The 25,708-nt window shown below is 41.1% G+C and overlaps 1 protein-coding gene across 1 annotated transcript in view; it reads left to right on the forward strand.

The window, feature by feature from the left end:
• Nucleotides 1-25,708, forward strand: part of tgfbr1b (transforming growth factor, beta receptor 1 b) — a 58,646-nt gene that overhangs the window by 18,113 nt on the left and 14,825 nt on the right. Inside the window, exons 3-6 of the mRNA XM_069698092.1 lie at nucleotides 13,150-13,401; nucleotides 16,325-16,591; nucleotides 19,942-20,172; nucleotides 23,233-23,400. Of these exons, the coding sequence (XP_069554193.1) occupies nucleotides 13,150-13,401; nucleotides 16,325-16,591; nucleotides 19,942-20,172; nucleotides 23,233-23,400 (918 nt within the window). The remainder of the gene's footprint in view (nucleotides 1-13,149; nucleotides 13,402-16,324; nucleotides 16,592-19,941; nucleotides 20,173-23,232; nucleotides 23,401-25,708) is intronic.

Here is a 25,708-nt window from a genome sequence, read left to right on the forward strand (position 1 = left end):
ATGTGAACGCTCTTCACTGGAAAGTCGGAGGTTACCAAAACCAGAACTTTCCCACATTCCAGCTGCCTGAACGCACCATAAGGAAAGGATGATAGTCTACAAAGCTCTGGACCCCTGAAAGCAGCGTGTTATTCTTCTCTCTACGTTATTTGGGTGGCAGGCAGCTATTAGGCGCATTACCGCCACCTTCTGACGGGAGTAATGCATTACAAACAGTTGCATTTATTAATTGATTTTGTAGATTGTAACGACAATTTGAAATCCATGCCCCATCCCTAGTAGGAATTAAATGTTTTGTGTTTAACGACATTTAGTTGATGAGTTATTAATGCAGGAAAGTTGCTAAATATGTTTTCCAACTCGCACAAATTTATATTTAGTCGTCAGTGAATTTCTCACCTTTTACAGATCTGGAGAGTGCAATCTTTTATAGCTGTTGCACTTACTCGACAGCAACTTCATACAGGGGAGAATTAATTCTTCAGGTTTGTCAAGATCAGAGGCATTTTTGTTTGAGATAAAGCGAGGCAAAGATAAATGGCAGTCGATGTTGGATGAGTGTATAATTCAGGACGGCCATTTAAGATATAAAATAGTGCTGCACTTACAGCACAAGGTACCGCAAAGTGCTGAACATTTTAATTCTCTCTAAGTGCCTCATGTTAAATTTGGGTCATTTTATGTGTGTGGAGCTTGAAAACAGGACTTTTCCCACCACTCCTGCCACCAGGAACAAGGTTTTCCTCAAACAAGTAACACTGTTGGTGTCATGAAGTGGACCCCGTCATGTAAAAGCTTGACTCTTGAAACTAAAAACACAAATGCAATACAGACAAGTTTTTGATAGAAAATATTACATTCTACCACATGGAGACGAACCAAAATATTACAACTGTGTGTCTCAAAGGAAGCACAGATTCCACTCAGTTTCTATATCAAAACAAAGCAAAGGTGGCTATGCATGAACTCAAACAATCCTGCAGGATGTTGGTGCAACTCTTGGTGAAATGGTATACTAGGTGAGATAATATACTAGGTGATTTGAATTTCTAAAGCTTTTATACACATGCAGACATCTTATTACTAAAGAATAAATGAATATAGACAAATACAACTAATTTGCAAATCACAGCATTGTTTAAAAAACATTTTTTTTTATTAAGTCTACTTTTTTGAAAGGGATGAATTTATAATTAACATATCAATAAATGATAAACTATAAACTTGCAAGTGAGTTTATTTTTACAAAGCTAACTGAAATTGTACAACTACCCCTTCAACCCACCGACTCAATATGAAGATTAAAATAAATCTGTTTTTGGGGCTCGTTTTGACTACAGAAAGACAGGTAGCATGTGGGCAGAGCGGGTGAATAACGAATGCATGTAGTCATATGAGGGAAGCATGTTGACCTATTTGTCAGACACAAATATTAGTCAAATATCGGTTTCTGGTATTTTGAAGAACGTTGCTCTCGTAAAAAAACGGGATACATTTGGAATCACAGTAGAGTTATAGTATTATTTCAGTGGATATTAAAGGTGCGTGTAATTTCAAGACACCAGATCCTACATTTCCTATAATTTCGGATCCTGTCATTTTCTCCAAACTCCAATGTGTAGTTCTTTTTATTTTCTATCATTATTTTTGATTTTATCATCTCCAACACCATTCTGAGTAATATGCAAAATAACTGACAAACTTCAACATCAATAGGTGAGAGGCCTTTTACCGCTTCTATGATTGCCCCTGGCAGAATGACATGATTAGTTTTTCCAGTTTGGTTGTTCATATGTGACATAACGTATAACTGTGTCACACAAGATGCCAGTAATTGGGCTTCAGTAAACTGGCCACAACATGCTCAGGTTTGCTACCCAAGTCAACTGTAAATGCTTTGAACTGTCTGTGTTATGTTCCTGAGAAATAATGAGCCACAGGATAGGATACAGACCTGGGGAATTATTTATAACCATTTCGCTTATACACAAAACGGAGCTTGAAAGAGGCGAAATGCCACTCCACATTCAAAAGTCAGGGTGTAGAAAAACAAACTCGGCTGCAGAATGTGCGCACTTGTACAGAAACTCGGAGACCAACACCAACACCAAAGCGTATGAACATTTTGAAGACCGGGAAAATTGAGGATATGCACAGCTAGTTGGGGAATTGAAGCCAGATTGTAGAAATTGAATGCGAGAGTCACAATAAAATGTTGCCCGACACATCATTTTGCTGTATGCATGGTATATAAAATCAACTTCATTATAAACATTCAAACAAGCAGTGTAATTTGTGCAAGTGAGCCATGTCTATTTCACCCCAAAAAATTAGCCAACTCAAAATTTTAAGTCAAATTCCGCTTAATATTTAATCGCTGATGTCTCACTGTGACATTACCCACCTCCGAGCGTAGCGGAAAAGGCTGGATATGACTCGTTGTCTGAAACTGTTGCAATGCAGTATGATGCCAGTATGATTACGTGTCAGGATTCAGGAGTCTGGCACAGAGACACTTGTCGTGGCACCGCGATCGCTGCAAGAGGCACATGTTGCCGCTCGCTGCCTTTTCTTTTCTTTTTTGTTGGTGATCCCAATGCAGTGGCCACTAAACAAGACCCAGCTTTGAAGTGTACCTAATGTCGCTTTCTGTGGGTGTGATACATCACTTTACTGAGAAATTAACTGAAGCAGTAATAATAAAAAATGAAAACGGTTGCTTACATGTTATGATTAAAACTGTAGCAGAATTATGCCAGAGAATCGTGACAGCATGAGTCATGGCAGAGTTTAAATGAATGGAGCTGTAAGGTTTGGCCCTCAATGTTCCTCTGCAGCATTTCATCCTCTTTTCATCTCCTCTCTGTGCTGCATAGAGCCTGAACACTGAATGCCAGTAATTAAATTACTGCCGTTGGACTTTTCAAGGCTGAGAGTGCATGTGCGACTTTGTTTTTTTTTGTTTTTTGCACAGAGGTTGTGCAATTGAATTGCTATTGATTTGTGCACTGTGAAGCCATTGTCTGGACATTTTTCTTTGCCGCTAGCCCTCCACTGTGAGTGTATTATGACATGTATTAGATTAAACTTTATCCTAGCTTTTCATTTGAAACGTCTCCTGGGGCTTCCTTCAGGATGTGATTTGGCCACTTAAAGCGTGGTCATGGCAATTTATCTTTCCATCATTCACTTTTATTCTGCCCTTATCTATCTCCCAATGTTGTGAATGGTGTATTTAGGTATAATCAGATTGTCCACAATGGCATCTGGTTTGAACAGAGGAATTACAGATGTTCAGTTACTGTTGGCTACATGACTCTCGGGTCCTGTGCAGACCGAGGGCCTCATTTTATACCTGTTGCGTACACACAAAACGGCCTTTAAAAGGGCTTACGCCCCTCCCTTTGCAAAATGGGCGAACTGTGTTATAAACATTGTGTTGTGCGTGTGCACGGTGTTATAAATATATATATATTTTATATATACACTGTATACTGCATAGTAGCATGCTAATATTAGCTGTTTAATGCAATGAGGTCCTGTTCAGTCTTCTGTCTGCTGCAGTTATGATGCTGATGTAAAGCAGTAATAGGCACACCTTTGCAATAATCATGCTTTTTAATCAGCATCTTGATAGGCCTCTTGTCAGGTGAATTGAATGGAATATCTTGGCAAAAGTCAAGTGCTCGCTAATTTCAGCAAACATTTTTTTTAGAGAAAGTAACCTTTTGTGTTCATACATTTACAATTATATCAAGAATGCCTGGATTTTCTAAATCCCACATCCTGCATTTTGCCAAAATAAAGTTCCAGCCCATTTCCACCCTGGGATGTGTGGAATTTTTTTGAACACCACTGCAGCAGGAGCTAATATTTGATCCCAAACAAGGATATCCTTCAATTCTTGGTCATTTTCAGTGAAATAAAAGCTACATTTTCTTGTGTGCATGTGTTATGCTCACTGACGCTGACCATGTTGAGAAAAGAAATTTCAATTTTTGAAGACCTTATGTACTGCAGTATATGCAGTATATTTTATGCCCATTTTTAACATACACCAACATTATAATTTTGTTCAGCATTGAGAACTCATAATCAGACCAATAGTACAACAAATGTTTCATGTTCCTGAGGACTTTAAACCATCCTTCCACAATTGAGGTTCTATATTTAATCTCAAATCATTGCAACAGCAGGTTTATCTGAGGTCAGGGCATTTCTTCTGTTGGATCTGACTGATCAGCTGTTCGGTCTTGTCATGGATTTTAATGACAATCCTGTTGAAACCTTTCTGTAGCAGTTTGTTTATTACCAAATGTAGCTTATTTCACAGCTCTGTCTCTATGCAATAAGGTGGTGCTGTGTCCACACTACATACTGATGACCTCTACGTGCTAATATGACAGTGGTAACTAACAAACTGTTACATATTGTCAGGACAGATCAGGTAAACTTCCCAATGTGTCCCCAGATGTCTCCCATTGCATAGCCATTTCCTGATACTATAAATAAAGTACAGCTTATCTATATGAAAACCCCATTTAAAAAGAAAAAGGACACTGTAAAATGTGACAATGTGATGTTTTGTAAATCAAGCCAAATTAAAAATAGACCAAAGACAACATATCAAATGCAGAAATTGAGAAATGTTACTGTACCATTAAAAATGCAAAAAAAATTTTTTTTATTTGATAGCAACACATTTCAAAAAGTTGGGACAAGGGCAACAAGAGACTGGAAAAGTTGTCTAATACTAAGAACAATCCTAGTGGAACATCCCACCTCTAATTAGGTTAGTTGGTAACATGTCAGTGGCATGATGGGATATAAAAAGAGCATCCCAAAGATGTAGAGTTTCTCAGCAGTGAAGATGGGGAGGACTTCAACAACACTGGGAAAAATAGTGGAACATTCTAAGCATAATGTTCCTCTATGTGAAATAGCAAATCATTTGAAGATTTCATCAGCTTTGGTACATAAAAACATCAAAAGGGAATCTAGAGAAATCTCTATGCAATGGATGAGACAAAAAAAAAACAATCAATATTTTATGGTGATGATCCTAAGGTCCTCAGGTGGCGTTGCATTAAAAACAGACACAATTCTGAAGTGGAAATCATTGCATGGGCTCAGGAACAATCCCAAAAAACATTGTCTGGGAAAACAGTTTATCACTGCATCCACAAATGCTGGGTCTTAAACTCCACCCCCATTTCATCATCATTGGATCATGTTTATGGTTTCTTCTTTCCATGGTAAATTAGTGCACGTGGCATGGTTAACATGCACATTTGGAAGTAAAAGTTGACTCGCAACCAAAAGGTTTTGATTTGCAGCCAAAGAGGCCTAAATGACAATAAAACAAAATCAGTGAGGCAAAAGGACACTGGCTTCATAAGCAAAATGCCTGAGGCTGATTCCGAAACCAACAAAACTTTAAAGGATTATTTGTTTGTGTTCCAGATGATATTATTCTTGGGGCATGTGGTTTTACTTACAAATTTAGTTTTTGATCAGAAGTGTGTGAAATTTTCTCTCAAAAAACACTATTCACAACATCATTACCTGCAATAATCATCAGATACACCACTAACTGTCAGCGTGTCTGTCAGAAAATACCCTTAACTACATTGCTCATGGAAAATTTTTCTTGTTTTGTCTAGACATTGAGACATACCTGGCTAACACACTGCAGTCTGTTTGTGTTTTGGTTGGACAGCAGACAGAAGTTATCTGTGCTGAGGTTGAGTCAGAGGAGACGAGTGTCAGCTGGTTTTTATTTAGCTGTCGCCGGTCAGCCACTGTTTGATCTGTCTTCTTTTTCCATCTTGCTGAGACAAGACAACAAAACGTACACACACACACACACACACACACACACACACACACACACACACACACACACACACACACACACACACACACACACACACACACACACACACACACACACACACACACACACACACAAACAGATACACTCCTCCAGACAATTCCACAAATTCCATGGGTGAGGAAGCTTGCTGTTGAGTTAAAACTTAGTGGTATAGTAGTATAATAGTAGTATATTCCTTTGTGGTAATGTAATGGATCCATTTATGGGCATTTACTTTAATATTTATAGTTCAAATCCTGACATTGCACCACAGGGCAGATTTTCGTGGGTGTACCTTTCGTACTGACTCTGTGTGCCTGTCAGGCACTCTCAGCACCTTTTGCACCTCAGACTGTGCGCCTGCCTTGTTAATTATTTAGTTTTATCTTAGGAGGCGTATTGTGCTGCTTTAACCCAGCCGGCCTTACATGATGTGTTTCTGAGCTTTGTAATGATACCAGACTCTCAGCTCTCTGTCCTGGAGGGGTGAGAGGGGGTGGGGTGTGGGGGGGCACTGTGGGGACCCAGAGAGAGGGACCTGATTTATTCATAGCTCTCCATAACACCACTGCTAATAGCATGAAGCCGAAGGGATTTGCTAAGCAGACTTCCTTGCATTAAGCACATTCCTTCCTCTGCTTGGTGTCTGACCCACTATTTGTCAGTGTTCAGAGGTGATTAAAGAAGCCCTGACCTCTGTGGCTCCAACTTCTCCTTACGCACTTCAAAATAACAGCAATGGCAGCAATATATGCAACAAACTCTGAATATATTCCACATGACTTGAGTTTGGAGCCGTGGAGCATCTTATAGCTGCAATTTTTGTTTAAGCTGACTGTAAGCAGTATGACTTGGTGGCTAGCTTTAATTAGCCATGCATGACATAAAGGAATAGAAGGAGTGGTTGAAAAGGCCAGCTTGAGGCCTTACACACAACTGACCTTTTATTAGGTTAGGTTAGGTAGTTACTTTATTGATCCCCGAGGGGAATTTTTTTTTTCGCTACAGAAGCAATAAGATAATAATAGAATAATAGAAAAGCAATAAAATAGCAGTAAAAAAATATAAAATGCACAGTATATACAGTACAGTGTATATATATATATGTATATGTATATTATATACAAACAACCAAGAAACACAGTCAACAGTGTTATTGTTGTGTGATGGATTTTGCCAGAGGTGAGTTATTGTACAGTCTTATTGCGGTCGGCAGGAATGATCTCCTGTATCTGTCCTTGTGACAGCGGAGCTGGAGGAATCTTTTGGAGAAAGTGCTCCTCTGTCCCTGCAGCAGGTGGTGGAGAGGGTGGACAGGATTATCCAATATGGACAATAGTTTGTTCAGCGTCCTCCTCTCCACCACCTTTTCCAGGCTGTCCAGTTTGTAGCCGATGATGGAGCCGGCCTTCTTAACCAGTTTGTTAAGTCTGTTGGTGTCACCGGCTCCAATGCTGCTCCCCCAGCAGACCACAGCGAAGTACAAAGCACTGGCCACAACAGATGGTAGAACATCTCCAACATCTTGCTGCACACATTGAAGGAGCGAAGTTTCCTCAAGAAAAAGAGTCGACTCATCCCCTTCTTGTAGACAGCGTTGATGTTGGTCTTCCAGTTCCAGTCTGTTGTCATGGACACACCCAGGTACTTGTACTCCTCAACCATGTCCACCTCCTCTCCCAGAACTCTCAGCGGTTGTGGAGCCATCGTCTTCCTCCTGAAGTCGACCACCATCTCTCTGGTCTTGGCTACGTTCAGGAGCAGGTGATTTCTTCCCGCCCACTCCACAAAGTCCTCCACTACTGCCCTGTACTCATCCTCCCGTCCATCCCTTATACATCCTACCACTGCAGAGTCATCAGAGAACTTCTGCAGATGGCAGGACTCTGAGTTGTACTGGAAGTCAGTTGTGTATAAGATGAACAGGAAGGGAGACAGAACAGTTCCCTGAGGAGCTCCAGTACCACTGACCACCGTATCAGACAGCACACTGCCCAGACGGACAAACTGTGGTCTGCCTGTCAGTGATCCAGGAGACGGTGGGCGCGTCCACCCCCACCACCCGCAGCTTCTCACTCAGCAGCAGTGGTTGGATGGTGTTAAATGCACTGGAGAAATCAAAGAAAGTGATTCTCACAGAGTCACCGGTTCCATCCAGGTGAGACTGAGCTCGTTGCAGCAGGTAGATGATGGCGTCGTCCACTCCCACATGAGGCTGGTATGCAATTAGATTAAAAAATGAACTGTAATTTATGTCTCAATCAGCGTTTCTACATCAATTATCAGGCGTGATAACGAAGCAAAGCAAAGGGAAAATATGGCTGCCGTCGTATAGCTACAATCATTTTAGCAGCCATTTGTGGGTTGAAACTCCCTCTTCATCGACATGGTGACCACTGGGTGGAACAGAGGAGTGTGAATGTTACATAATTTGGTGCTGGAGTGACAGCTGACCTCCAAAGCTGTTGTCAAATATCAGACGTGTTTTCAATATCTGGTTGAAAATAAATGATATATTTGGATATAGATATGTCACTGCGACAGAAGTATAGACGTCTCTAAAGACTGAAGAATACGTTTTTCATCCAATTAAAAAAAAAAATCAGTGTCTTAATAGGGAGTTTGCATTATATTAGTTGCACTTATAAGCTGCCTGTAATGTAGCTCATTGGAACCACAATGTTTTTTTTTTTCTCACCTGCGACCGTTTGTCTGTGGAGTCAAGGATACTTTAATATGCAAACTGGCAGCACACCGTCAATGAACTACAAAAAAGTCGATATTAATTAAACTAACTCCACAAATCCCATGGAAAGACCCGCGTCGTTTGACCTCCCTATCCTGTCTGTGGCTCTCAGGCCACTGAAGACATGAATCTTGAACTTACCATATTGATAAAGTTTTGTCACTTAAACAGGCGGAGATGGTAGATAAATCAACATTTGGTTGGGCAGTCATTTTGTCAGCAGGATGGTGCATTGAGTCTAAATGAAGTGGAAATGTGTGGTAATGAAGCAACATGTGCAACAGTGGTTTATTGATGTGTTTCAATAGTTTTGGACAACAGTGGAGCTCTATGGTATAAAGGGATAAGAAATATCAGGCATACAGTACAAACACAGTAAAATGATAAATGGTCTGTACTTGTATAGCGCTTTATCACCTTTTGGTCTCAAAGTGCTTTAACATAGTTTTTCCCATTCACACACTAATGAGACAGATCACCATGCAAGGTGCTGCCATCAGGAGAACATTCACACACCGGTAGCAACTTAGGGTTCAGTGTCTTGCTCAAGGACACTTAGGCATGTGGACAGGAGGAGCTGGGGATTGAACCACCAACCTTCCGATTAGTGTTCAACCCTCTCTACCGTCTGAGCCACAGCCTCCCAGTACTTATCACTGTGTTTTTGTTGTGTTGAGTCTTTGTTTTGGTCACAAGGCACACAATGTATACAAGTATTTCAAAGGTACACCTTTACAAATGGTTATAGGTAATCATCATAAATAAGCCAAACTCCAAGGCACCAGTGCGCTGCGGACCACAGTTACAGAACCACTGGTCTAAAACATCAGATGTCACAGGGAACACACATTTGCCAGTGTGAGTGTATTTCACTGAGTGTGTGTGTGTTTTTAAAACCTGTGATGGACATTTCAACAGAGTTTATCTAGAATTAGGCAAAACTTTGCCTGTCTATTGGCTATGTAGCAAGTAAATTAATATTAAGCTCTGACTTTTCTGACACAGCAGATTCTGAAAAGGATGACCATAGGGCCCAACTTGGATTTCCAGTCATATTCTGTATGTCATATTCTCCCAAGATGGCGCCGCGCTAGCGGCAGCCTGTTGCAGCAGCTCCCCTCCCCTTGTTATTAGTATTATTAGTATTTTTTAAGCCTTTCTCCTCTCTTCGGAGTTGTTGTTTTTTTCTTTCTCTTGTGTGTTAAGTTAACGGTCCGTAATGGACCGTAATTTTTCCGCGTTTCTGGCTGGGGGCACTGTTATTGTTTACTCGCGTGATCAGCTGATCGCGCTGAGTAGCCCTCTACCGCTGCTGCCCGGAGCAAGGCCTGAGATCCCCGTTGAACTTCGGAGAAGACGTCAGGGTTACAGAGCTGGAGCTCAGCTAAAGGCGGAAAGGAGGAAATATAAACCAGCGGTACCGGAGATCTTAATGGGGAACATGAGGTCGTTGGCCAACAAGACGGACGAGCTCGGCGCGCTGGTAAAGACCCAGAGAGAGTACCGGGAGTGCAGCATCATGTGTTTCACCGAGACATGGCTGCACTCACATCTCCCGGACCACAGCGCGGCCGTACCCGGCTTCAGGACTATTTGGGCGGACAGAGACGTTGTTCGGAGCGGCAAGAAGAAAGGTGGAGGGATTGCAGTCTATGTGAACGAGAGGTGGTGCAATCCCGACCACGTGTGTGTGAAGGAACGTTTCTGTAGCCCGGACATTGAACTGCTAGCCGTGGGGATGCGCCCTTATTATTTACCGAGGGAGTTCACGTCCGCCATTGTTATCGCTGTTTACATTCCTCCATCAGCTGACACAGAGGCAGCAGTGGACACCATCCACTCCACTGTGTCTAAACTACAGACTAAGCATCCCGGTGCATTTTTGGCAGTTACTGGAGACTTTAACCAGTCTGGATAAAGTACTCTTTAAAGGGCTCTTCCTCCATCGACACCTTGACCCCCCCCCCACACACACACACACCCCCCTCACCCCCCTCTCTGTGACGACTGGCCAGGTTAGGAGACAGCTGGAGAGAATCCACCAGCGCAAGGCTGCAGGACCTGACGGCATCAGCCCCGTGGTCCTGAAGACCTGCGCCGTCCAGCTGGCTGAGGTCCTACAACACCTCTTCAACCTGAGCCTGAAGCAGGAGGAGGTCCCGGTGCTGTGGAAGACGTCCTGCCTGGTTCCTGTCCCCAAGAAGACGACTCCATCTGGCCTCAACGACTACCGTCCGGTTGCCCTCACATCTCATGTGATGAAGGTGCTGGAGAGGCTGGTCTTGGCCCACCTCAGGCCGCTGGTGAAATCTTCTCTGGACCCTCTGCAATTTGCGTACCAGCCTCGTGTGGGAGTGGACGATGACATCATCTACCTGCTGCAACGAGCTCAGTCTCACCTGGATGGAACCGGTGACTCTGTGAGAATCACTTTCTTTGATTTCTCCAGTGCATTCAACACCATCCAACCACTGCTGCTGAGTGAGAAGCTGCAGGTGGTGGGGGTGGACGTGTCCACCGTCTCCTGGATCACTGACTACCTGACAGGCAGACCACAGTTTGTCCGTCTGGGCAGTGTGCTGTCTGATACGGTGGTCAGTGGTACTGGAGCTCCTCAGGGAACTGTTCTGTCTCCCTTCCTGTTCACCTTATACACAACTGACTTCCAGTACAACTCAGAGTCCTGCCATCTGCAGAAGTTCTCTGATGACTCTGCAGTGGTCGGATGTATAAGGGATGGACAGGAGGACGAGTACAGGGCAGTAGTGGAGGACTTTGTGGAGTGGACGGGAAGGAATCACCTGCTCCTGAACGTGGCCAAGACCAGAGAGATGGTGGTCGACTTCAGGAGGAAGGCGACGGCTCCACAACCACTGAAAGTTCTGGGAGAGGAGGTGGACATGGTTGAGGAGTACAAGTACCTGGGTGTGTCCATCGACAACAGACTGAACTGGAAGACCAACATCAATGCTGTCTACAAGAAGGGGATGAGTCGACTCTTTTTGTTGAGGAAACTCCGATCCTTCAATGTGTGCAGCGAGATGTTGGAGATGTTCTACCATCTGTTGTGGCCAGTGCTTTGTACTTCGCTGGGGTCTGCTGGGGGAGCAGCATTGGAGCCGGTGACACCAACAGACTTAACAAACTGGTTAAGAAGGCCGGCTCCATCATCGGCTACAATCTGGACAGCCTGGAAAAGGTGGTGGAGAGGAGGACGCTGAACAAACTATTGTCCATATTGGATAATCCTGTCCACCCTCTCCACCACCTGCTGCAGGGACAGCGGAGCACTTTCTCCAAAAGATTCCTCCAGCTCCGCTGTCACAAGGACAGATACAGGAGATCATTCCTGCCGACCGCAATAAGACTGTACAATAACTCACCTCTGACAAAATCCATCACAGTACAATAACATTGTTGACTGTGTTTCTTGGTTTGTTTGTATATTATATATATATAGATATATAATGTACTGTATATACTGTGCATTTTATATTTTATATTTATATTTTTTTACTGCTATTTACTGCTATTTTATTTGATTGCTTTTCTATTATTTTATTCTATTGTTTCTATTATTGTCTTATTGCTTCTGTATGTATGTATGCTGCTGTAGCGAAAAAAATTCCCCTCGGGATTAATAAAGTAAATACCTACCTACCTACCTACGGAGTTTGCAGGACTGTAAAGTGAAACATCTGATTCTTGGTGTTTTTCTATTATAAGCCATGTAGTCTCCAGCTGCTCTCCAGCTGTGTGTGTCTGTCTGTTTCTGTATTGCTGCTAACTGCCAGCAATGTGAAAGTGTGTGTGTGTGTGTGTGTGTGTGTGTGTGTGTGTGTGTGTGTGTGTGTGTGTGTGTGTGTGTGTGTGTGTGTGTGTGGTATGACTGAAGTGATGTAATGTCTCACTTTACCTCGGTGAGAGTACTTTCCCTTACACACTAGCACACAAACACACACACACACACACACACACACACACACACACACACACACACACACACACACACACACACACACACACACACACACACACACACATTGAGGAAGGAGCAGTATAAAGTGAAGTTTTAAATGTACCAAAACTAGAAAAAGGTGCAATTCAAGTTGTTTTTTTTCATTCATAATGTCTGAAAAGTAGCATCAGATTTAGTTTGCAATGTTGCATTTTTTTCGGAATAAATGGAACTTTGTGTGACAACATAGTGGATAGATTAGTTTTCTATTGTAAACAGCAGCACTTGGGCTAAACAGTTACATGACTCAGACAGGGCAGAGTGAATTCCTTCATAAGATGTTTAGGCTAATCACAAAGTGAAATGAGAAATTGTATGTCACACAAAGGTGGACAAAAAAAAAATTCTAATCGCTGGTCTGAAACTTGTTCAACTTCAGCTAAATATGTTTGAAGTCAAATTGTTAAAAGTTGGTGTCAATAAATAGAAGTAACGCTATTAAATGTTTTAGAATCTCATGACCTAATCTAAGTGTCAACTATAACCTCTTTCCACCTCTGCTTCTTCCAGCCCTCCAGTGTCACTGTGACCGCTGCAGTGCCAACTCCAGCTGCACGACAGATGGCGTCTGTTTTGTCGCCATTCGCAAGTCAGGTAGCCGGCTGACCACAGAGCAGCGCCAGTGTGTCCACGAAAATGAACTGATCCCGCGAGACCGGCCCTTCATCTGTGCCCCGTCAGTCAAACATGACAGTGGCATTTACCCAATGTGCTGTACCACGGACTATTGCAACAAACACCCCGACCTCGAAATCTTCCCCGGTAAGAATACACACAAGCTTGTGTTTACATACTTTTGAGGCCCTTGACATATATTGTCAATGTTTAACTAGTCTTTGATTGTGAATTCGAAGCAGATGTTCGATAGTATTGATGTAACCGTATTTTCAACTGTTGTAAAAACTATAGTTCTGTCAGTGACAAATGAAATGCACAACTAATAAATGTATTTAAGCCAATTGTTAATGAACGCACACAATCACTGTGTATATTTGCTGTTTGTGCATTCAGTGGTGAATCTCGGGCTTCAGCCAGGCAGAAATCAACCTGGAATGTAAACTAAGCGAAGAGGAGGGAAAAAAAGCGAGGTTAACTCACCTGCCGTTATCAGGCAGTATCAGCTGGCATATGGTGAATGGATAGAATGGGTGGGGTCATATTGCCCGCAGCCCTTGTCAGATTTGCTTTGAATTAAAGAGTCGCTTGTACTGATCAACACTGATTGCACATTGTATTGTATATTGACAGGGAGAAAAAAATGTGAATGTCTTAAGTCAATAATAGTTGATCTGATTACCACACAGTGTGAGCCAATGATCAATAACACATCGCTCTACCCAATGTTGTTCTTTGAAAAAAAAAATAAAAAAAAAATCCAGTAATAAATAATAATTCTCTGTAATCGTGAAAGGTCATTGGTGGTGTTATGTATATTCAACAGCTCCAGTCAATTGTATTGACATATAAAAAGAAAGATCTTGACGCCCTATCTCGGCATAGTTCAGTTCTCTGCTTTTGATGTGTGTTTAGTACACAGTACGTGAAAAACGTACAACAAGGAGAGCAGCAGCACAAAATAACCAGCAAACTTCCAGAGCCTCCCATGTGCTTTACACAGGAGAGTGTGTAGAAGGGGGCCAGCTTGAAGGAAGTCAATTGGACGATAATGACATCATAAGACGATTAAATTTAAGTATTGAGCTAGAGTATAACTAGTGGGAGCTCTGCAGTTTGCCATAACATTTATTTAATAAGACAGCAGATCCCTCCATTCCATTAGTCGCAGAGCAGAGACCAGAACCTGAGGTGTGATCTGCAGCCGTCATCTAAGCTCAGCATGTCATGCAGTTCCTCTACAGATTTGGAGAGGTCAAGGAGCCTGGATGTAAATGAGCATCTCTGGGGAGTAACACGCATTGCAAAATTGAGGTTCCCTACCAAAGACAGAACTTCTCTTTTAGAAATTATTACTTTTTTCATAACCCCTCTGATGCAATTTAATTTTTTTGGAGATTATTAATGTAGGGCAGAACTGCACCACTTTGGTTTTGAATGAGCAGCAAAGCGCATTCAAGAACATTTAGCTGTGAGAGCACAGGCACACATAAATACCAGTGAACCGATGCGATCGCTGGGGCCTTTTTGCAGATATGTTTTTGGCAACTTTCAAACAAACCAATGCTAATCAGTAGCCTTAATATGCAAAAAGCTTGCAGCGTGTGCATGAGTAATGACTGACGCTCTGTCAGACACACCTGAGGGCTCCGATTAATTGTCTTGAATCAGGCGTGGTGGATTCTTGTGAAGGGCATTAGGAGCACAAATTTGAGGCCATAGGAGCCTGATTTTTATGTTATTTTTTTCTATGGCTCATATGTCTTCATTTACTACTTTCAGAACATAGTGGCAGTTTTAGCAAATAGGACAAAACTTTTTTTTGTGTTGTTTTTTGTTGTTGTCAAAGTTACCAACTACAGTTTTTTTGCCAGCAGCAGCTCTATGGAGAAGCCTTGAAAGGGTTTGTCCTGGTGTTACAGTGCTCTACCACACTTTCTCAAATAGCCATTGTAAAAAATAAACAGAGAAATACGTTGAAATAAAACACTAACAGTCTAGTACAAAAACATTTTTTTTTTCTCTCTTTAGCTAATTTTCTGGTTCATATGCCTGGGGTGAATTTTTATATGTTAAATGTAGATAACTAAGGCCAGGGTTCTTTTGACTGCTATGTGGGTACTCTCACAGATGATCAGCTGCCTACAGGTCTCGGCCATTGAGCCTCACAGGCAGAGACTCACCTTGGTGCTTGTTTCAGCATTCAGGCTTTATTCAAGTTGCCATGAACTTCACCTGTGCACCATGTCTTTGTCCCCCTCTTCTTTGGATTAGCTGAGTTAGGCATTGTTAGGCACTGCCAAGGTGGCAATGAGGAGCTACCCACATTGAGCTTCAAATCCTTGCTGGCCAAATTTGTCTTTTTTTTTTTTTATATACATAGTGTATGGGTTTAAAGGGAACACCCAAAACCACAATAGCCATGCTCATTATTGGCCAGTTATGAAGTTACTAACTAAGGTGATGTTCATTAATAATAGATGATACTGTTTGTCATTTAAGCCAATAAAGCAAAGAAATGAAAGACTCACCTGAATATTTTTTATATTTGCCAACCCGGGTGCCTGAACAAAGTCAGTCACCGCTGCGACCAAATAAGACATGTAAACACTAATTGTATGGAAGGAAATGCTGTCCATGTATAGTCAAGTAAAGTATAAAGTGGACAGGAAAGAAAAGATAGGTTTTTGGTTTATTTTAGCTGTTTTATTTCAGATTCTTATTCATTTCAACATCCCTAATGTATTTTTTTTTTTTTTTACAAATGTTTGTCTTTCTAATTTCCATCAAGCGATGGAAAGAAAGACCAAAGGACACAGAAAAAGACAGCCATGGATAATTAGGATTTGTTTTTTTACATTACTTCTCTTCCTTCATGAGTGAAGGAAAAGGTGTGTGTGTGCGTGTATGCGCGCGCACTACTGGTCAATTCTCTCATCAGCCTAGCAAATTAAATGTTCACACACTAGTTGAGCTCAGAGGGAGATACAACCCAGTACAATTACAGATCAATTATTAATATTTGGTCTGCTATGTTTTCTAAACAACTCTTCTCCTTTGTGCCTTGTAGTCCCCACGGTGAAGACTCCTCCTCTGGGCCCCGTGGCCCTTGCGGCAGTGATAGCCGGCCCGGTATGTGTGCTCTGCCTGCTCCTGGTTTTGGCCTTCTATGTTTGCCACAGCCACAGGGGTCTGGGGGCTGGGGGTGCCGGGGCTCACCATCACCACCACCGGGTGCCCAACGAGGAAGACCCCTCCATGGACCACCCTTTCATCACCGTGGGAACAACGCTGAAGGACCTCATCTATGACATGACCACCTCTGGCTCTGGATCAGGTACAATACTGCATTCTCAGGGTGCACGTTGTCATTTTTCTTATCTTTGTTGGCACTGTTGAGAAATATTCAGATCCTTTACTCAAGTAAAAGTCACAGTTATGCCTGGTGATATGGACCGAAAGTCACATCGCAGTATATTTTGAATGAATGCCGATATTTATCTCAATTGTTTTTCTTCAAAGTGGGTTGACCATTCATTTGCAAGTGAAAGCTGCACGTGAAATGACACTAGCAGGTTTCTACCATAATACCAAACAAGTTGGATACATGAACGAGCTTCGCCCAGGCAGACGAAAGTAGGGCCCTTCGTCTCGCTGTAACATGTACTGCTGCTCATGAATTAGTGGATCATCAGGCTGCTGTGAGTGGTTATGTGCGCTCTGTTCTGTTCTGTTCTGATCTGTTCATGTCAACCACATTTTCAATGTGGTCTAATTTTAGGCAGTGTATGTGCAGGTATGTGTGGGCTTGCCTGTACACACATGTGCAGCAGCACACATCTTAAAGTAGGCATCTGTAACAATGACTGGCCGGCCCAGATTCATGCTGCATAAACAGAAACTCTGCACTGGCAAAAGCTGTTCTTTATGCTCGCTGTAAATTAGCACCTTCCCATGGAGACTGGCACCTCCAACACGCTGCCAAGAAAGGACTTGGAATCGGTCTTTCTAGCTGTTTACACCATATTGCACGATGTGCAATTGTGTGTGTAACTGGTACAAGTGTGTGTGTGTGTGTGTGTGTGTGTGTGTGTGTGTGTGTGTGTGTGTGTGTGTGTGTGTGTGCGTGTGCGTGTGTGTTGTCAGAACTGTGTGGGTGGTTGTAATTACTATGCTGACTCGGTGTGTATGGTGCCTGTTGAAATCGGATGCACATTTTCATTCCACTTCCTTTTTCTACTTGCCAGAGTAGTGAGATTAAAAAAAAAAAATCGTTTCCATATAACATTTTCTTTGTTGTTAAAGAATCTTAAATTGATAATATTAGAAATATATCCAATCCAATCAGTTCGGAGGCTTAAAAAAGAGGAGCACACTCTTAGTTAAGGGCTTCAGTAGTAAAGATGGTCTCTTTCAGAAAGTAGTTTTACTGTAGTTATTGAGCGGAAGATAAACTTAGTCATTATCTCTGCTAAACTGGTAAATCATCATCTGTTCAATGGTAATCTTCCTTAGAGACTTGGGTGGGGAGGGGATAAAGCAGTCACATATTAATGCAATCCAGTTACTTATTAGAGACACTTTTGATGAAGATGGGGGGGAAACATTTTTAACATGGAGAAAGTGTTAATTTTATGAGCAAACAAGTCACATGCAAAAGATGAAACAACACCACATCCACTTTTCAGTCATGTTGAACATCACATGATTGAGAATCAGCTGGTCACATGGAGAAAGAGGAATCTGTACACGGCTCTCTTTGCTCCTTTTATTTACTGTGCTTTTATAATTGGAATAGATGTTACTCTATAGCCTATTCTGCAAAAATGGTCTTTCAAATTTAATTTAAGTGTAATTCAAAACAAAATAAATCTAAAACCACTTTCCATTGTTTTGGTAATTTATTCTTTATCGACTTTCAGAATAGAACTAACATTTCCATACGATGCACTTCAAATACAATGTGTGTGTGTGTGTGTGTGTGTGTGTGTGTGTGTGTGTGTGTGTGTGTGTGTGTGTGTGTGTGTGTGTGTGTGTGTGTGTGTGTGTGTGTATATATATATGTATGTGTGTATGTATACATATGTATACACACGTATAAATGCAAGTGCAGAACATTTACCATTTAAATCTGTGCCAACAAATTCCCAAAACGCTCTTTGCAGAAGTACATGCTCACCAAAAAGAAAAAAAGGCAACCACCAAAACAAAAACTAAGTACTTTTTTTTTTTTTTTTTTTTACAACACAATCATTGATTTGTGAAGATAAAATCCATCTTACGAAGCAGTTAACCGATTTCTCCCTGCATGAAGCAAATTTTTCCAATTTACGACTAATAAAGGCTGTTATCTTTTTAAAAAAATTTAAATGTCCATGTTACATAATTTCCATCCATGTATTTCAAGTTTGGCTCTCCTGTGATACCCATTTCCAGGTAAGACCAGGCATTTTCCATTTAAAAAAAAAAAAAAAAATAATAATAATAATAATAATAATAATAATAAATAAAAGGTCTTGTCCCAGAAAACATTGTAATGATTTGCATTTTGGTGATCACAGTTTCACCAGCAAACAAAGGGTTGCCATCAAAGTAGGATTTCTGAGACGGTGTGATAACATACCTTATCAGGGTGTCCCTTTTATTTCTGTAAGCTGGTTAATTTCCATGGAGTCATAGTGTATGTGGGATGTCAAACGTCAATGTTTTTTTTTTTTGTGTGTGTGTGTGGATGGTGGACAGGCAAAAAGAGTCAATAAATGAAAACATTGATATGGGTTTTATGAATTAAATTAATTGATAAATGGGTTCCAGATTGTTTAAAAAATTTAAAAAAACATTCAGAATTTACGCAAAAATGTGTACCTCCAACCAAATCCATCCCCTCGAAAACATGGAAACGACTTTACCGTTCGTAACTGATGGTGACCTCCGGACCCAAATATTGAGCAGAATCCTCTGTAGTCCTTCACCAAGAAAAAAAACACCCTCATGACCTGGAAGTCAAGGAACACACTCGAGACTACACTTTGGAACAACCTGCTATTTGTGACATATCCATGGAAAAATGATCTGATTCTATCAAAAAACAAACCAACAATTTTGAATCGAACATTTTTGAAAAATACCCAGCCCCAATATTTTGTTATCTTTTCATATTAACATAACAAGCTGATTTATTGGTGTCAGGTTTATTTAATAAGTAACTCCTTCAAGAAGGGCTCCAACCAACAATAATTTTCATTATTGTTACTCTGTTGATTATTTTCTTATATTATTTTGTCTATAAAGTATCTAAAAATAACAAAAAAAGCCTGCCATATTTTCCCAGAATGCAAAGGGCCAAAAGGAATTTACAGGTTTAGTCTAACCAACAGTTCAAAGACAGTTTGCTTGACGGTGTTTTAGAAGCTGCAAACAGAAAATGGTTTTAGTTGGAAAAAATGACTTCAGCAATTGTTGTATTATCAAAAAAGACAATAAATATTCTGGTATAAAATTTGTATTACTTTCTTTTACTAATAGTTGCAGTTTTACGTTTGACAACGAGGCGTATTCCTCTCCACAAAACAGCATTGATGTTCATGAAATAACTCTTCAAAATATTACCTGTAACTCTGAACCTTTATGTGCTTTCTCTTTGCCATCACCTTCTTAAATGAGAATTTTTGTCTGCTTTCTTTTCAGGTCTTCCACTGCTTGTCCAGAGGACCATTGCCAGAACCATCATCCTCCAAGAGAGCATTGGAAAGGGGCGTTTTGGCGAGGTGTGGCGGGGTAAATGGCGTGGGGAGGAGGTGGCAGTGAAGATTTTCTCCTCTCGAGAGGAGCGCTCCTGGTTCCGTGAGGCCGAAATCTACCAGACCGTGATGCTGAGGCATGAGAATATTCTGGGCTTCATTGCTGCTGACAATAAAGGTGAGATACAATTCTACTGGATGTTATGGCAAGCTGTGTTGATATTTCTGGGTCTTCTAGAAATCTATCAGTAATAAGATGAAACGAGTATCCGGTACGGGTAATGTAATTGTGTCAATATCTGTGTTGATGAAGGCTTTCTAACAGACACTAGCTGTGTGCACACACCGAGGCCAGATATACACGGAGCAAAATCAAGACGTTCCACGATCAGTGACGGTGCTTCCCGAGGCCTTTCATATCAAAAAGATGCTTTACCATTTCCATCGGCAGCTTATCCTCCAGACCCACTAATCTTTTTTTTTTTTTGTGGAGCTCAGCCCATGCTCCCACAAAGAAAATTCACCAAACCCCATAACATCTTTTTTTCACTGCTATGCAGATGATACTCGGATATACCTCTGCCTCAGTTCCCCAAATCAAGCCAATGTAATTCAAATACAACATTGTCACCATGATCTCAAAGACTGGTTAGCACACAACTTCCATTAGTTATACAAGGCCAAAACAGAGGTTTTCCTCTCCACCCCCCCCCCCCACACACACACACACACACACCCACCACTGTTGATGCCCACAACCCAACCACCTTTCAGCCTACATCAGACCGCATGCAAACAAATCTTGGTATTATATTTGATAGCAAATCAAGTTTCGATAAGATGTCACTACTGTTACTCCTTCTATTCAGGCATGTCTTAGCCTATCGAAAGTCAAATAAATTATACCACATCACCCATATATCCCTACCCTGACTCCCTGTTCATTACAGAATAAACTTCAAAATCCTTCTAATTGCTTTTCAACACTCTCTGTGGTCCCACGCCTACATACATCTCAGAACATGTCATCCTTTACAGTCCCACCACATCCTCCCAGCATGGCATGTCGACAAGGCTTTTTGTGTCGCAGCCAGTGGCCATTAGACAACTTAAGACCCATTTTCATTTTCTGACTTTTGTTTAACCTGGTTTTTATTTTTATCTGACTTCTTTGGATTTAAATTGTGTTTAAACCCGTCTCCATTTTCATTTCATTTTATTTCCACCCGTGTGTCTGGCACACCTTTTTCCCTGCATATATATATATATATATATATATATATATATATACATACATATACATATATATCTATGTATGCTGTTTGTCAGTCTATGTAAAACACTTTGGTGCAGCACTTGTTTGCTTTTAAAGTATTATATAAACAAAATCAACTTGAAACCACCAGGAAGAGCTCTGAAAAGATTGATTAAAATAAACCTGCACTGAGCGGTGTGGGGAAAGAACTTGACACAATAAATTAAATAAAAAGTATGAAGAATACTAAGTAGTCAATTGTGAGGATGTATATAAAATTTCATCAAAGAATAATGAGTGATTTAAAGCGTGTCAATTTCAAACATTGAGAATGAGATCCTCATCAGGTGGAGCTTATCTGTGAATGACGGTGTAGGTGGCTTTGATAACAACTGAACTTTGAGCTGTAAGAGCAGGAAAGCAACTCTGCTCACATAAAGGGAGTGCAGGCAACTATTCCCCATGAATAGACTGGCTGGTAGACAGTGTGGGGGAGTAATGGTTCACAGTGAAGACCAAACACACATTACCACACAGTTTAACAGCTCCAGCAGCCACACACACACACACACACACACACACACACACACACACACACACACACACACACACACACACACACACACACACACACACACACACACACACACACACACACACACACACACACACACACACACGAAATGAAAACGGATTTGACTAATAGGAAGTTTACAGGCAGCTTTCTATAAAAAGTGTGACGTATGAAGATGTATTCTTTACGCTGGCCTGAGGTCAGAGAAACATTACTTGAGTAACTATATTAATAGCTTGCAATGTGTACATTGTGAATTTATGAGTTGAACCTTTTGCAACCTGATTGATGCTATTAATATTAAAGAACACACATAACAGAAGCCACATCATACAGGAATAACTGGAGTGAGTGACTCTATCTTGAGGGTTTTATGTCTGTCACAGATACATTTCTGTTAGCCTGTTTAAAAGTCATACAAGGGTGGATCAAAAAGTCAAAAAGAGTTTCATGGCAAGAAGCTCGTCCATGATTCGATGCCACCTTGTCTGTCAATGATGCTGCCTAAGTATGTGAAGTGCTTTGTCGCGGGATCTTTGCTGGCTCTTGTTAAGCTTCAGGAGCTTTTTCTTTTCTTTGTGTATGTGTTGATCAACTTGACTAATTATTCATAAACTTATGACAATTTATTAACAATTACCGGGACATCACCCAGGTAACGGAGGACAAATAACCAAACTGTAAAATTCAGTCTCATGGTGTTCACCTTTTAAATTGTAAATCCGAACACTGACTTTGCAATCAGTAAATGGCCACAAATATTCACAAACAAGGACTGTTTAAGTTCAACAATATTTGATACATCAGCAAACATGAATTCATGATCAATACCCTTCAAAGTTCAAAGCTGCACTCCAACATTTAACCGGCACGATGTCATGGCTGTGGTCAGGTGGTCTCCCCGATGAAAGAGGGGTCCTCAGCCATGGGTTGTATCCTCGACAGTACATCTCTGCTGCCGTGTCTTCCTTTGCCTCGAGTGCCTCAGCTGGTAATGCTGTCAGGCCGAGCTGTCTTTCCGTTCCACAAAAGTCCAATAGCCTTCAAAATCTCTTCTTTCCTTGAGTCTCTCACAGCTAATGTCTCCAGCATCTCATGAGGGTTTTGTGCTGTCGGTCTGCTTAGCAGCCCCTCCTTCCTTTCCTTCTTGTCCTTCAAAGATCTTTCAGGCTTGCTGTACTTGCCCTCCAGTTTCTTGTGAGTGTCACACAGCATCTTCAAAGCATTCAAAACAAATTGGCAAATATATTCACATTTGGTGTATTTCACGTCGTATGTCAAAACGAAGGTTGTTTTGAATCGTTATCAGTCAGTCTCTTTAACAGGGAAGTTCTTTGTGGAAAAGCAGAAAGACAAAATCACTTGCTTTAAGCTTTTATCTCTGTTCTTTTCTCCCTGTCTGTGTGTAGACAATGGGACCTGGACTCAGCTGTGGCTGGTGTCAGACTACCACGAGCACGGCTCCCTGTTTGATTACCTGAATCGCTACACGGTCACCGTCGAGGGCATGATCAAACTGTCCCTGTCCACAGCCAGTGGCCTCGCGCACCTCCACATGGAGATAGTGGGCACACAAGGTGAGACACAAACACACTTAAATGTATCCCAAGCGCACACACACTGCATGCCTCCTTGAGGACAGTTTTTCTAAATGTGTAAAATTAAGTTTTCCCAGGTAATAGTTTTAATGAATTGCTTTTCTTTTTGATTTTGAGCTAAATGCAGACATGCTCACCTGAATGAAAGTTTAAATGACCTGAGTCGACAAGACAAAACAAATTATTAATGACATTTTTTTTTTAGACTTGATCCGCTTAACCACACTTCAATTGGTAACGGCAAACTTTTCCAGAGCTATTCAATTCAATTTTATTTATAAAGTGCCAAATCACAACATAGGTTATTTCATGGCACTTAACACATTAAAGTCCTTACAGCAAGACTTTACAATATTAAATGGAAAAACCCAACAATTCAACAATTCCCACATAAGCTAGGAGGGAAAAAAAACTTCTCTTTAAGGGAGAAAAACCTCCAACAGAGGGAAGGAAAAACTCCCTCTTAACAGGAAGAAACCTCTGACAGAACCAGGCTCAGGGGTGGGCGACCATCTGCCTCGACCGGTTGGGGTGAGAGGAGAGCAGAGAGAGAAAAGGACAGCATAGAGATACAAGAGAAGAACTGTTGGTGGAGACGACAAGCGCAGGGCAGAGACATGCAGCTCCATGACGGGACATCTGCAAAAGAAAGTAGAGAAACTACGCAAGCGAGGGAACTAAATGGAGTCAACAGACAATAAGAAAAAGCTATGGGAGAGAAAAGGATGGTGAGGTATGAGTCAGTTAAAGAGTAGGAGGAAAGAAAAGAAGCTCAGCATATAACAAGGTCCCCCAGCAGCCTCGGCCTATAACAGCATAACTAAGGGTTGGTTTCTTGTATAATATTAGACTATCCTTCCAGACAGGTGAAATTCTTCTAAATTAGTGGAACTCCATTTCCTTTCCATCTTTCTAGTCGCTGCCTAGCAGAGCGTAGTTCTGAGTTGTACCATGGAGACAACTTCCTCTGGTTCATTACTCTCTTCTTCAGAGGGGCGACATCATCTAGAGTTGTAGCAGAGATACTGCAGTGTTTTCTACCAGATGATCCACTTGTGTGGGACTAAGATCAACGTAGATGCCTTCCGCTGCTTTAACACACGGCATTGAAGAGGATAAGCACGTAACTGCTTCCTTAAACTTGGCCACGGCATTATCTGACAGACATCTACTGTAGTGGTATTTATTCCCACATGCTGTGTGTCCATTATTGTAACTTCAAATGTTCATAAGTGGTCCGACAAAACAGGGTTTTGAGGAAATACAATAAAATATTCAGTTTACATGCCATACGACAGAACCAGATCGAGGGTGTGGTTACCACAGTGAGTGGGTTTATTTACATTCTGAGAAAAGCCTATAGGATGTAATAAATAGCTAAACGTAGAACTGAGGCTATCGTTGTCCATGTCAACGTGAATGTTAAAGTCACCCACTATCATCACTTTATCTGAACTCGGCACTAAATCTGATAAAAAGTCAGAGAATTCAGTTAGAAACTCTGAATAAGGACCAGGTGGGTGATAAACAACAACAAATAGAATTGGTTTCTGTGCTTTCCAGTTTGGGTGCAAGAGACAAAGAGTCAGACTCTCAAATGACTTATAACTAAGTTTAGGCTTTGGATTAATTGATAAACCTGAGCATTGTGAAAACTGGTTGAAATAGTTCTGAGGCAGCGTGAAATAACAAAGCCAGTCGAAGGACTGCTGCCGCAAACTGAGGTGAAGACACATCTACTTGAGTTAGAAACATAGTTAGAGGTTGGAGGTTCTCCTGAGTTGCAGGAATTGTATGAATTTATAGAAACCAGAGTTTCTGGAAGAGAATTGGACCACCATTGGATGATCCATGAAAGGGTTTATAAAATGTTGCAAAAAATACTTAAACTAAATCTAACTATTTTAAAAGCAAAGAAGCTAAACTCTAGCAACAGTGACACAGAATAGCAACAGTAGGAGTGCAGCAGAGCTTCATTGCTTTCCATGTAACTCATCTGCTTTTTTTTTTTAAAATTTATTAAAATAATGAAAATGATGTTTGTTATGTATCATTTGTTTGAACATATCACGTTTATTAACAGACACGTTTACTTTCCATCAAATGTTCTTACTTTTTAACATGGCTGTTAAATGAGTAGGTGTAAATTAAATGAATAAAAAAGTGTTAAATTTGAATTCCTGATAAAATAAGGAAGCTATTAAACTTGACTGCATCTAAATGTGTCTTAGTTCTCCTCCCCAGTTCCCAATGGCATTATTATTTAGCAGGTGATAAACAGCCTTGG

Source organism: Brachyistius frenatus, unplaced genomic scaffold, assembly GCF_029030835.1.
Source record: "Brachyistius frenatus isolate BFR_SWC_R1_liver_20210118 unplaced genomic scaffold, ASM2903083v1 Contig_25, whole genome shotgun sequence".
Taxonomy (NCBI): Eukaryota; Metazoa; Chordata; class Actinopteri; family Embiotocidae; genus Brachyistius; species Brachyistius frenatus.